Source organism: Trematomus bernacchii, unplaced genomic scaffold (assembly GCF_902827165.1).
Source record: "Trematomus bernacchii unplaced genomic scaffold, fTreBer1.1, whole genome shotgun sequence".
Classification (NCBI taxonomy): Eukaryota; Metazoa; Chordata; class Actinopteri; order Perciformes; family Nototheniidae; genus Trematomus; species Trematomus bernacchii.
In genome coordinates this window covers 674,243-686,231 of record NW_022987881.1, presented here as the reverse complement: position 1 = coordinate 686,231, position 11,989 = coordinate 674,243, and the positions used below count along the sequence as shown (strand labels likewise).

Genomic DNA, 11,989 nt, shown 5'->3' with positions numbered 1-11,989 from the left:
GGTTAGGGGGGGTCTATGGTTGGTTAGGGGGGGTATATGGTTGGTTAGAGGGGTCTACGGTTGGTCAGGGGGGGTCTATGGTTGGTTAGAGGGGTCTACGGTTGGTCAGGGGGGGGTCTATGGTTGGTTAGGGGGGGGTCTATGGTTGGTTATGGGGGGTCTATGGTTGGTCAGGGGGGTCTATTAGGGGGTCTATGGTTGGTTAGGGGGGTCTATGGTTGGTTATGGTTGGTTAGGGGGGGTCTATGGTTGGTTAGGGGGGGTCTATGGTTGGTTATGGGGGTTTATGGTTGGTTAGGGGGGGGTCTATGGTTCGTTAGGGGGGGTCTATGGTTGGTCAGGGGGGTCTACGGTTGGTTATGGGGGTCTATGGTTGGTCAGGGGGGGTCTATGGTTGGTCAGGGGGGTCTATGGTTGGTCAGGGGGGTCTATTAGGGGGTCTATGGTTGGTCAGGGGGGTCTATTAGGGGGGTCTATGGTTGGTTAGGGGGGTCTATGGTTGGTTAGGGGGGTCTATGGTTGGTCAGGGGGGTCTATGGTTGGTCAGGGGGGTCTATTAGGGGGTCTATGGTTGGTCAGGGGGGTCTATGGTTGGTTATGTTTGGTTAGGGGGGGGTCTATGGTTGGTTAGGGGGGTCTATGGTTGGTCAGGGGGGTCTACGGTTGGTTCGGGGGGCTTGCTGCGGTCGCCTCGTCGTTGCTGCTGTCCACCTCCTGCTCCATGGGGCTGTCCTCCTCCAGCTGCTGGCTGGTGTAGTTGGTGATCTCCAGGAAGCCGCTGGGCTCCACCACCACGTTGGACTGGCTGGAGTCGGGCAGGATGGAGTACTGAGGAATCACCTGCATGTGTTAGTGACACGTGGGTTCAGTGACACGTCCCCAGTACGACAAAACATGCAGATCAATAGTGAGGAACAGAGAGGTAGTTCTGCTAATAAAGTGTGTTTTTGGTTTCTTCAGACTGTGATCCTGGTTATTTAAAATGTGGAAAAATGTCTATTAAATCTGTTTAACTTTTGCAAGATGTGTTTTCATCTAACAATACTGTTGTGTCCTTGTTTGCATCTCCTGCTTTTACTTAAAAATATCTAAACAGTTACAATATAGGCTTCTTAGGGGTGCAACTAACACATTAGTTTCATTTCTAGATTCATTGATTCGACATAATATTTGTTGGTATTGTGAATTTGTTTTATGTCTGTACTGTTCTTCAATCAGGGGCCATGTTGAAAATAAGTTTACACTTTACATATTATCCCTTAGTTGTCTACTATATCCATAAATAAAATCCTCTGAGTCCCGTGGGTTGATATGTGACAGACACATATATATAAATAAAGCTTTATTATTATTACATGCCTGATTTTGTGATAATCTTCTCACCTCGATGACCTCCATGTCCTCCTTGCTCCTCTGCACTGTGAGGCCCGGCATGCAGCTGAACTTCGGGCCCTTTGAGAGAGAGTGATGGGCCCCAGAGCTGCTGATAAACGGACCCGAATCCATCGTCACCGCCTGGTTTTTACCCAGAGGGCCACAGTCACTGGAGGAATCCACCACCATGGGCTCCACGCTGGGGTCGATCTCCGCCTCCATCATGGAGATTTTCAAGATGTCCGACACCGAGGGCTTCTCTCCGGACGGCCGCACGGAGCTGGACTCTGGGATCAGTTTTGCGGCGGCTTCGGCGCTGCTGAACACCGGCGAGGAGAGATGGGAGCCTCCGAACGTGATCTTAGTGACGGTCGCGCTCTGAGTGATGATTGGCTGCTGGGGGAGGAGATTTGGAGGAGGAAGAAACACAAGGTAAGGTTTTTGTTGTTGTTATTGTCTTATCAAATCACCTTTTAGTTTTTACATTCTGTTTATTATTTACATTCTTTTTGGCAGCATGTATGGCAATAAGCAGTAATTGCAGGTGTGTTACGTTTTTTAAGTCTGAAGTCATTGCTGTTTTCTTGCTTGTTTAGCTATACGAGCAATTTACAGGCAACACTTGCAAAAAACTCTGTTGTGTCTGACAAACAAACCACTGCTGTGCAAAAACATGTCACTACTCTCATGACTTTGTCCCCAGGAAGTGTCTCCACAGACTTTAAACAAGACTACTGATTTAAAAGGAAGTAAACTGTTTGATTGACAGCAGCTGGCAGGTTTTGCTCCTGATACCGAGGGGGAATTTTAGAGCAAGCAAAAAGTCAATCAACTTGTTCGGTAGCGTAAAAACTGAGTACATGATCAAAAAACTCTCCTGTTCGGTTTCTGTTGTTTTATCAAAGAAAAGCACATGACTTGTGATGTCACGCATTTGCATCATTTTTGATGTGGTAAAATTACAAAAAAATAAAAAACGTCTTTTAAAATAAAGCTATGAATCAGTATTTCTTCATAGCTGGTATCTGGTATTGTTCTTAAAGGTCCCATGTCATGGCCATTTCTACTGATCATAATTCCATTGTTGAGGTCTACTAGAATAGATTTATATCGTTCAATGTTCCAAACTCACATTGGTTTCTCATCTCTGTATAGTATGTGTATTCACTCTCTGTCCTAAACGGCTTGTTGGAGCTCCTGCCCCCCCCCCCCCCCCCCCCTCCCTGTGAGCCCAGTGGCCGTCTGCGAGACAGCGAGACACAGCGAAACCCAGCCCGAAATACACACACACCCGCAGCCTGGCTGGGAGTTTGTGTGTGTGCTCAGGCTGAGTTCCGCGGTGTCTCGCTGTCTCGCCGACCCCACACCAGTGAGCCAGCTCACAGTGTCCCGCTCCTCGCAGCAGCGAGCCTCGCAACGTCCCGCCGAGTGTGTGTGTGTGAGGAAGTCCGCGGATTGGTCCAAACGTAACGGCTCCGCGGACGTTACGTCACTATACCCAAATACGTCACTATACCCAAGAAGTAAACAATGGAAAAAGAGAAATGTCCAACGAGGCGTTCTGGGGCAGCAGAGACAGGTCTTCTCTGTGTTAGAGTTGTACTCGCTACAGGGTGTACTTTGAGGGTTTGTGACTTTGCAGACCGTTCACATGCAGAAGCTTCATAACACACAAGGGGACGGGTGATAACCAGAAAAGCATGACATGGGACCTTTAAACATTTCCTTATTTTATTTTTTAATTTAATTTATTTTATTTTTTTATTGAAAAAGGTTTTTCTAATTATATATTTTTTGTATTTATTTTTCCTCAATGTAAGTTTTTGTACTTCATCATACTTTACAATGATACAATAAAATAGATACATATACAGAAACAGATATTACCTTACTTTAATTGTTGTTATTTGAACGTAAAAATGTTTTCTTTATTTTAATGTTTTTGTCCGTCTCTTTTCTATTCTGTGGTTTTTCTGAATGTTTTGTTCTCAATGTGAGTCTTTGTACACTCAAATCTTGTGACTGATAAAATAGTAAACGTCCTGCTTGATGTCTTTATGATTTAGCCCAACTGTCAATCCTGAATCATAGTGACACAGAAATGGAAAAGAGCAGCAGCAGCAGACAGCGTTTATGCAACTCTAATAAAACTATAAATCATTGTGTTGTAACGTAATCAGTCTGCGGCGTGTTTGAGGCAAACATGATGAAGGTTTTATTGTTACGAGGAAGGTAGGAAATACCCACAGCACCTTCACTCGTCATGGTTTCATCAAATACTCAAGAAAAAGTCTGAATGATAAACAGGAACTTCTACATTGATGATTTCATCTTTTATGTCACATGAAGGCATGACTTGCACTATAGAGTGGTGCGTAAATAAGTCCTGAACCAGGAAATGATTCAGCATTAAGCTCTTCCTGTTATCTCGTCTCAAAATCAACCGGTTTAAGAATGGCTTTATTGTTAAAAGCTGTGGTTTACACAAGCTAAAGAGATTCTATTGTTCTACGACATAAAACACGTCAGTAAATACCCCACTGATGAATTTAAAAACGGCGGTGGCTAACAAGTGTATAAATGAAACTACTAAACTTCATCACGGCCAACATTAGCCACCTTTAGCTTAGCGGTGGTGACGTGAAGTCATGTGACCGTGCTGTAGTACCTTTATAGCCCAACATTAGCCACCTTTAGCTTAGAGGTGGTGACGTGAAGTCATGTGACCGTGCTGTAGTTCCTTTATAGCCCAACATTAGCCACTTTTAGCTTAGCGGTGGTGACGTGAAGTCATCGTGCTGTAGTTACTTTATAGCCCAACATTAGCCACCTTTAGCTTAGCGGTGGTGACGTGAAGTCATGTGACCGCGCTGTAGTTCCTTTATAGCCCAACATTAGCCACCTTTAGCTTAGCGGTGGTGACGTGAAGTCATCGTGCTGTAGTTACTTTATAGCCCAACATTAGCCACCTTTAGCTTAGCGGTGGTGACGTGAAGTCATGTGACCGTGCTGTAGTTCCTTTATAGCCCAACGTTAGCCTCCTTTAGCTTAGCGCTGGTGACATGAAGTCATGTGACCGTGCTGTAGTTCCTTTATAGCCCAACATTAGCCTCCTTTAGCTTAGCGGTGGTGACGTGAAGTCATGTGACCGTGCTGTAGTTCCTTTATAGCCCAACATTAGCCACCTTTAGCTTAGCGGTGGTGACGTGAAGTCATGTGACCGTGCTGTAATTCCTTTATAGCCCAACATTAGCTGCCTTTAGCTTAGCGGTGGTGACGTGAAGGCATGTGACCGTGCTGTAGTTCCTTTATAGCCCAACATTAGCCTCCTTTAGCTTAGCGGTGGTGACGTGAAGTCATGTGACCGTGCTGTAGTTCCTTTATAGCCCAACATTAGCCGCCTTTAGCTTAGCGGTGGTGATGTGAAGTCTTGTAACCGTGCTGTAGTTCCTTTATAGCCCAACATTAGCCACCTTTAGCTTAGCGGTGGTGCCGTGAAGTCATGTGACCGTGCTGTAGTTCCTTTATAGCCCAACATTAGCCGCCTTTAGCTTAGCGGTGGTGACGTGAAGTCATGTGACCGTTGCTGTAGTTCCTTTATAGCCCAACATTAGCCGCCTTTAGCTTAGAGGTGGTGACGTGAAGTCATGTGACCGTGCTGTAGTTCCTTTATAGCCCAACATTAGCCACCTTTAGCTTAGCGGTGGTGACGTGAAGTCATGTGACCGTGCTGTAGTTCCTTTATAGCTCAACATTAGCCACCTTTAGCTTAGCGATGGTGACGTGAAGTCATGTGACCGTGCTGTAGTTCCTTTATAGCCCAACATTAGCTGCCTTTAGCTTAGCGGTGGTGACGTGAAGTCATGTGACCGTGCTGTAGTTCCTTTATAGCCCAACGTTAGCCTCCTTTAGCTTAGCGGTGGTGACGTGAAGGCATGTGACCGTGCTGTAGTTCCTTTATAGCCCAACATTAGCCGCCTTTAGCTTAGCGGTGGTGACGTGAAGTCACTTGACCGTGCTGTAGTTCCTTTATAGCCCAACATTAGCCACCTTTAGCTTAGCGGTGGTGACGTGAAGTCACTTGACCGTGCTGTAGTTCCTTTATAGCCCAACGTTAGCCTCCTTTAGCTTAGCGGTGGTGACGTGAAGGCATGTGACCGTGCTGTAGTTCCTTTATAGCCCAACATTAGCCGCCTTTAGCTTAGCGGTGGTGACGTGAAGTCATGTGACCGTGCTGTAGTTCCTTTATAGCCCAACATTAGCCGCCTTTAGCTTAGCGGTGGTGACGTGAAGTCATGTGACCGTGCTGTAGTTCCTTTATAGCCCAACATTAGCCGCCTTTAGCTTAGCGGTGGTGACGTGAAGTCATGTGACCGTGCTGTAGTTCCTTTATAGCCCAACATTAGCCGCCTTTAGCTTAGCGGTGGTGACGTGAAGTCATGTGACCGTGCTGTAGTTACTTTATAGCCCAACATTAGCCGCCTTTAGCTTAGCGGTGGTGACGTGAAGTCATGTGACCGTGCTGTAGTTCCTTTATAGCCTTACGTTTTACTTTTTACTTCTGGAGATTGCATACACGCAGTGGCGACTGGTCATTAGGGGCAGGTGGGGCACAGCCTCACCTAGTGTCAGCAGAAAGTATTACAAATAATGATTACAAAAATGCAAAAAAATAAATAAAAAAATATATAAAATATATTTTAAGATCATGTTTAATCATCTGATTCGTCTGTACATTGCTGTTTTAGTCTGTGTTCTTCTAATTAGTGTGTCTACAGTCACAGTGTGTGCCTATTGAGCTGTTTAGAGCCATGTGGGACAAAACCTGATTATGCCCCTTCCTCTCGCTGTGAAGTCAACGGTGACTGTAAAAACTTCACTGCGCATGCTCAGAGTATTTTGTAATGAAATGTGTGTGGCAAAAAAATAATGACCAGAGGGGCATGGAGCTACCATCCCCACCATACGTCATCTTAAATCATTCAGAGCTGATTGGCTGTAAGTACGTGTGCCGCGAAAAGTGTGCTGTGTGAAGAGGAGACGAGAGAGCTGCAGTGACTCGTCCTAAAACCAGGAAGTAAGCACAAAAAAGCAATGAGATTTCTCCAGAGGATTTTAGAAAATAGCTCGAAATAAGATCTGTGGGAAACGTACCTGTTAGATAAATGCACGTTTTGATTAGCCGGATAACATCCACATGTCTACCCTACTTTTATAATTTTTTTATCATAAATCTATGGATTAGATTTATGATAGACTTTTGAAACTACAAGAACATAAGGAGGACTTTTACAAAAAAGTAATAGAAATGTTTGTCCAGAAGGATAGGAAAATGGACTTCATCTTCAAGTCAAGGTAAGACCGCCATTTTATTGAAAATGGGATCTTACTAAGAGAGAACAATTCAATATTTAAATGATAAAATGACATTTTTTGGGTATCCTTTTGTTGAACTGTCTGTTTAAAATTAATCGAAGCATCAGACAAAAAAAGCTTTTGAAAATAATATTATATTTTGGTTTAGGTCAAAATATAATATTTGTAAACCTGAAGAGTCAGTGCCAGTGCCTCACCAGCCATGAACCTCACTGCACGTCACTGCAGAAGCTTATATATAGACATCTACGTTTTTTGTGCCCCACCACTTTTGTACATATAAAAACGCCACTGCATACACGCTTCAAGTATTCTGAAAGTGGTGTAAATATGTGTGATTATCCTGCTGAACAAAACGTGTAAATATCACAACAGATCTTATTTTCTGCAATAATCCAAAATACAACGGCTAAATCCCATTGACTTCTCTTCGAGGGAACAAAGGGAGATGCTATCTTGCCTTCAGAAATACGTAATTCCTGCAACACTGTAGTACCAAACTAATATTACATTTTCTGAGACAATTTGCTCACCTGGCTGGAGGAGGTCTTCTCGGTGCTGACGGGGTGATGCGCCTGCAGGGGGGGAGGGTGAGACATGGGGGTGTGCAGGGGTCTGTGGAGGGACGTTGGCGCCTGTTGGAGTTTTGGGAGCTGTGGCGTCACCAGGGTTTTGATTGGCGTTCCTTGAATCACGACTTTCACTCCTGAGGCAAATGCTGGTGCAGTTAGGGGTCTGTCTTTGGGGCTCGGGGTCAAAAGTTTGGGCTGAATCTGCTCCCGTAGTTTGGGGAGTTTCTTAGTCAGAGTGAGGGTGGAGGGGAAGGCGGAGGAAGAGGAAGGCTGGAGGATTTGAGGTTTGCTTTGGAGTTGTGGCGGCGGTTGGTTGGAGGTGGAAATGGAGGTTGTTTGGCCCGAAAGAAGCTGAGTTGCTGCAAGATGGAGGGTTTGTTTTGTTGGGTCTGCAGCTGGTTGGCTAGAGCGATAAAATAAGCCGGTTTGGGGGTCCAGGGTGTCGCCCTCCAGCTCCCCCACCTCCAACACACTGTCTGTTTTACCGCTGCTGTCAGAGGGCTGAGGGGAAACAAAAAGTGGACACTTTTACTTTAATTTACAGGAAGACAACAGGACATGTGCATGGTATTAAAACACAAATAGCATTGTATAAAGTTCATGAACATTGTATAAGATGCACATCAGAAAGAAAAGAGGACAATGAGAAGGAGAGGGTTTGTATACTGTTCCCTTATGCAAATGTTTACTACTCCCTGTAACTGCAAGTCTATTTCAACTGGTGAAATGTTCTCAACTGTCTTCGAAATAAAGAATTGTAAAAAATAAAGAAATAGCAGTATGGAGAAAATCACAATATTTTTTATTAGATATCGAAATTTTTGAGACGATATTGGAGAGTTGAAAATAGCTGCTTTCAAAAAATATGAACACTGATCATTTTGATAAATGATCATATGTAATGTGGATATAATATTGATATATTGACGATCCCAAATTTAAGAGACTCCTTGACCCCATATACATATATATTTATTGATACTTATCTTCCTTAACCCTCCTGTTATCCTCAGATTTACTTTACACCCTTTATCCTCTGGGGTCAATTTGATAAAACTCAAGACAATGATCATATTCCAAATGTTAACCAACATGTATGTCTCTGGTGCTTTAGGCATCTTAGTTGACTACCTAAATAACCATTTAAATAAAACATTACCCCAACCTTCCCCCCCACAGACCCCTTTATATATCCAGAATTCCTATGTGACTATCGAAAAATATATAAATCACCATAAAATCTCACTGACTGAAATAAAATGTTAAAGTAAGATCTTTTTGATGTTGTTAAAGGACCAATGACTAAAGCAGAGGGTAGGTTTTTTTTTACAATGATACATTTGCATGTAATAGTCACCTCAATATCATCCTACACAATCAACACAAATATGTGTAAAATGTTGACAAGTTTTATACTACTAAAACAGCCTGGTAGGTGACCTTTAAAATATATATGTAAAGTCTATAATGTTTTATGTTTTTATTTTGAGTAATATATACTGATAGAATAAGGATGTAAAAAATGTCTATGCTGTGGCTAATATTTTTATTTTTACAGAATACCAACCTCACATTTCCTCAAATGTAACTTTGTTTTTTAAAGTCAAGAGCAGTTTGAAAAATACTTAAATAAAGAGAAGGAAATTAATTTAGTTTACCAGGGAGACGCCTGGACAACAACAGCGATAGCTAAATGGGTGGCTACAGCTTAACATTGTGGAGGACGAGGGGCTGCGTTAGATAATTCGGATCGCATCCGAGAGAGAGAGAGAGAGAGAGAGAGAGAGAGAGAGAGAGAGAGAGAGAGAGAGAGAGAGAGAGAGAGAGAGAGAGAGAGAGAGAGAGAGAGAGAGAGAGAGAGAGAGAGAGAGAGAGAGAGAGAGAGAGATTCCAGGTTGTTGTGTTGAATATATTCAGGAGAATATTTGATAATAAACAAACATTTGCATAAAGCATATTTGTCCACTCATATGTTGATAAGAGTATTAAAAACTTGAAAAATATTCCTCTAAGGTGCATTTAGAACAGATAACAATTAATTTGTTTAATTAATAATTAACTATTTTAATCGACTGACAGCCCTAGTTATTTTATATTTGTTCCCTGTACAGCACTCTGGTTAACTGAGGTTGTTTTAAATGTGCTAAATAAATAAAGATTGAGATTGAGATTCTTCCACCTCTCTCTCAAACACCTTTAAATCCTCTACAGAATAAAAACAGGAGTATCAGACAGATGTTTCCTCACCAAGTGCACGAGGTGTGACGCCATCGCCGCGGACGACACGGTACCAGCCGGTTTGGTCACCACGGTAACATGGCTGATTTTGTAAGGCCTGGTCAGCGTCTGGCTGGACGATATCACCACGTTATCGTCCTCAGAGGAGATCAACGCTCTGCTGATCACTTTCCCTGCAGGGAGAATCACAGACAGGCAGAGGAGCGTTTAAGAAAGAGATGTGAGGACACACTAAACACACTGTTAGGACAGAAGTCAATACTTTAGATGGATTTATTTGTATGCATGCACGCTTCATTTCTACAGCATTTCCACAGTGTTGAAGCAGCTGATGTGTGAGTAACATTAGTTAACATTAACAATAATTACAGTTTTTAGTATATCATTTTCTTAGACAAATTGGAGATTATTTTGTATGTGATTAAGGAAGTCATACACGGTTTATTGTGATTTATTTTGAGTAATATGTGAATGAAAATGTAAAACATTTCTGTGCTGTGGCAAATGTTGCCTTAGTTTTTTTAATTACCAATACAATTAGTGGTGCCCATTTTGTTTTGTAGCCTCTTTAACTTAACCGTGTTTAATGCACGTTATTTAACATCACACATATTTCTTTGACTCTTAATGTTTATGTGAGCTATCAGCATGAGTTAAATTAACAAATGTTTCAAAATGTCTTTGTGAGCTATTTATATAATAAATATGAGTTAAATCAATGCTTTAAAGGGGACCTATCATGCAAAATGCACTTTTTGATGTCTTTTACACATAAACATGTGTCCCCGGTGTGTCGGGGAACTCACGCAGCGTCAGAAAATAAAACCCTCTCTCCTTTCCTCCGTACCCAAATCTCTAAAAACGGGGGAACAACGGAGCTGATCCAGATTTGCGTCCGATATGACGTAATATCTGAAATGTGGACCCACGGCCCAATCAGAAACGTTGCTATCAGAAACAATGCCCGACTGTTTTGGACGTAATATGGTCGGTGTTTACATTAGCATGGCTAACACTCAGAGCTAACCTGTACTGGAGAGCATGTGTGTGAAGAAGCAGGAAATAAAAAGGAACTCACCTTGTGGTATAACCGGCAAGAGAGAAAGCCTTTGAGCTCCGTACTGTTTCAGAGAGAATCCTTGATAATCCATGATATGGCGTTTCATCACGGCAGTATTTAGTTTAGACGGTAGCTGCCGGGTCCCGCATGAGCTCAGACCCCTCCTATTTTATTTAAAAAAAGCTTTATCCCCCAAATCAGCACTTTAGAAACAGGAAGTGAAATAGAGGGATATGAGGCATGGCTAGAATGGGTGCTCTGTTTGGTATTTTGAGCCAAAACACGTTTTTTATATATTTGTATATATCTGAGACCTATGCTATTGCCTAAAAATAGCATGATAGGTGACCTTTAAGTTATATAATTAAAGTCTATAATGTTTTATGTTTTTATTTTGAGTAATATATACTGATAGGATAAGGATGGAAAAAATGTCTGTGCTGTGGCTAATATTTTTATTTGTACAGAATATCAACCTCACATTTCCTCAAATTTAACTTTGAAAAATACTTAAATAAAGAGAAGGAAATTAATTGAGTTCTTGGGATTCTGCTGTGTCCTCTGATATATTTCACACAGTGCGTCCTGCAGCAGATTGGTACCTGCGATGCTGTGCTCTGCGCTGGGTTCAGCCTCGGAGGAGGACGAGGGTCTCGGGGTCTCGGGGCTCGGCTTCTTCTCCGGAACCAGCTGGAGGGGAACGGCCATCTGACTCAGATCGATGGTGTGCTGACGAGGTTTGGCCTCTGCCTTTTCTTTCACTGCTTAGGATAAGATAAACTAAGGGTTAATAAGTGAGGGACAACAATATTAGAAACAGAGCCAGCAGAGAGGTAAGAATTACTCTGTAGTTGCACTGAGGGAAGAAGTGCACTGGAAATGATTTATAAACTTCATTTATCATCATGAGGTTAAACAGCAAAAAATAAAGGAAATGTAAATGTTGCTTCTATATCAAATAATCATTTTGTTTTGTTTGTAACTATGCTTAAACAAACGGCTTCGTTGAATACTCGATTCTGATTGGTAAATTCAAAACATGTGACACGTTAATATAGTAGTACAGACCGCTGTCAAGGACTATAAGGACCGTTGCTATGGAGGATCAAGGGAGAGAAAGGAAAAGAGGTTAAAAGACGGAGCGCTGGACGTCAGATAAATCACCCCTCGTCCATTCGCGCTGTCTCGCTGTCTCGCTGTCTCGCTGTCTCGCTGTCTCGCAGTCTCGCTGTCTCGCTGTCTCGCTGACCCCACGCAGCAAGCAGGAAATGAACCCAGCTCACACTGTCCGCTACTCGCAGCAGCGAGCCGCGCAACGTCCCGCCAACACGGCACTCAGACCCCACGCAGTCATCTGTTTGTCATTACT

The 11,989-nt window shown here is 42.8% G+C and overlaps 1 protein-coding gene across 10 annotated transcripts in view; it reads right to left on the bottom strand.

The window, feature by feature from the left end:
- Positions 1-591: 591 nt before the first annotated feature.
- The window catches only part of emsy (EMSY transcriptional repressor, BRCA2 interacting), a 33,901-nt gene continuing 22,503 nt past the window's right edge, over positions 592-11,989 (bottom strand). For 5 of the 10 annotated variants that reach the window (XM_034114163.1, XM_034114167.1, XM_034114166.1 and 2 more), the window contains 5 exons: positions 11,223-11,384; positions 9,570-9,733; positions 7,284-7,823; positions 1,384-1,770; positions 620-840 (listed from right to left, as the gene is read on the bottom strand). In XM_034114163.1, coding sequence (XP_033970054.1) covers positions 658-840; positions 1,384-1,770; positions 7,284-7,823; positions 9,570-9,733; positions 11,223-11,384 — 1,436 coding nt within the window. In that variant the 3' untranslated portion in view covers positions 620-657. Of the gene's footprint in view, positions 841-1,383; positions 1,771-7,283; positions 7,824-9,569; positions 9,734-11,222; positions 11,385-11,989 lie in introns of all 10 variants that reach the window. The other 5 variants (XM_034114164.1, XM_034114169.1, XM_034114162.1 and 2 more) reach the window with 4 other exon arrangements.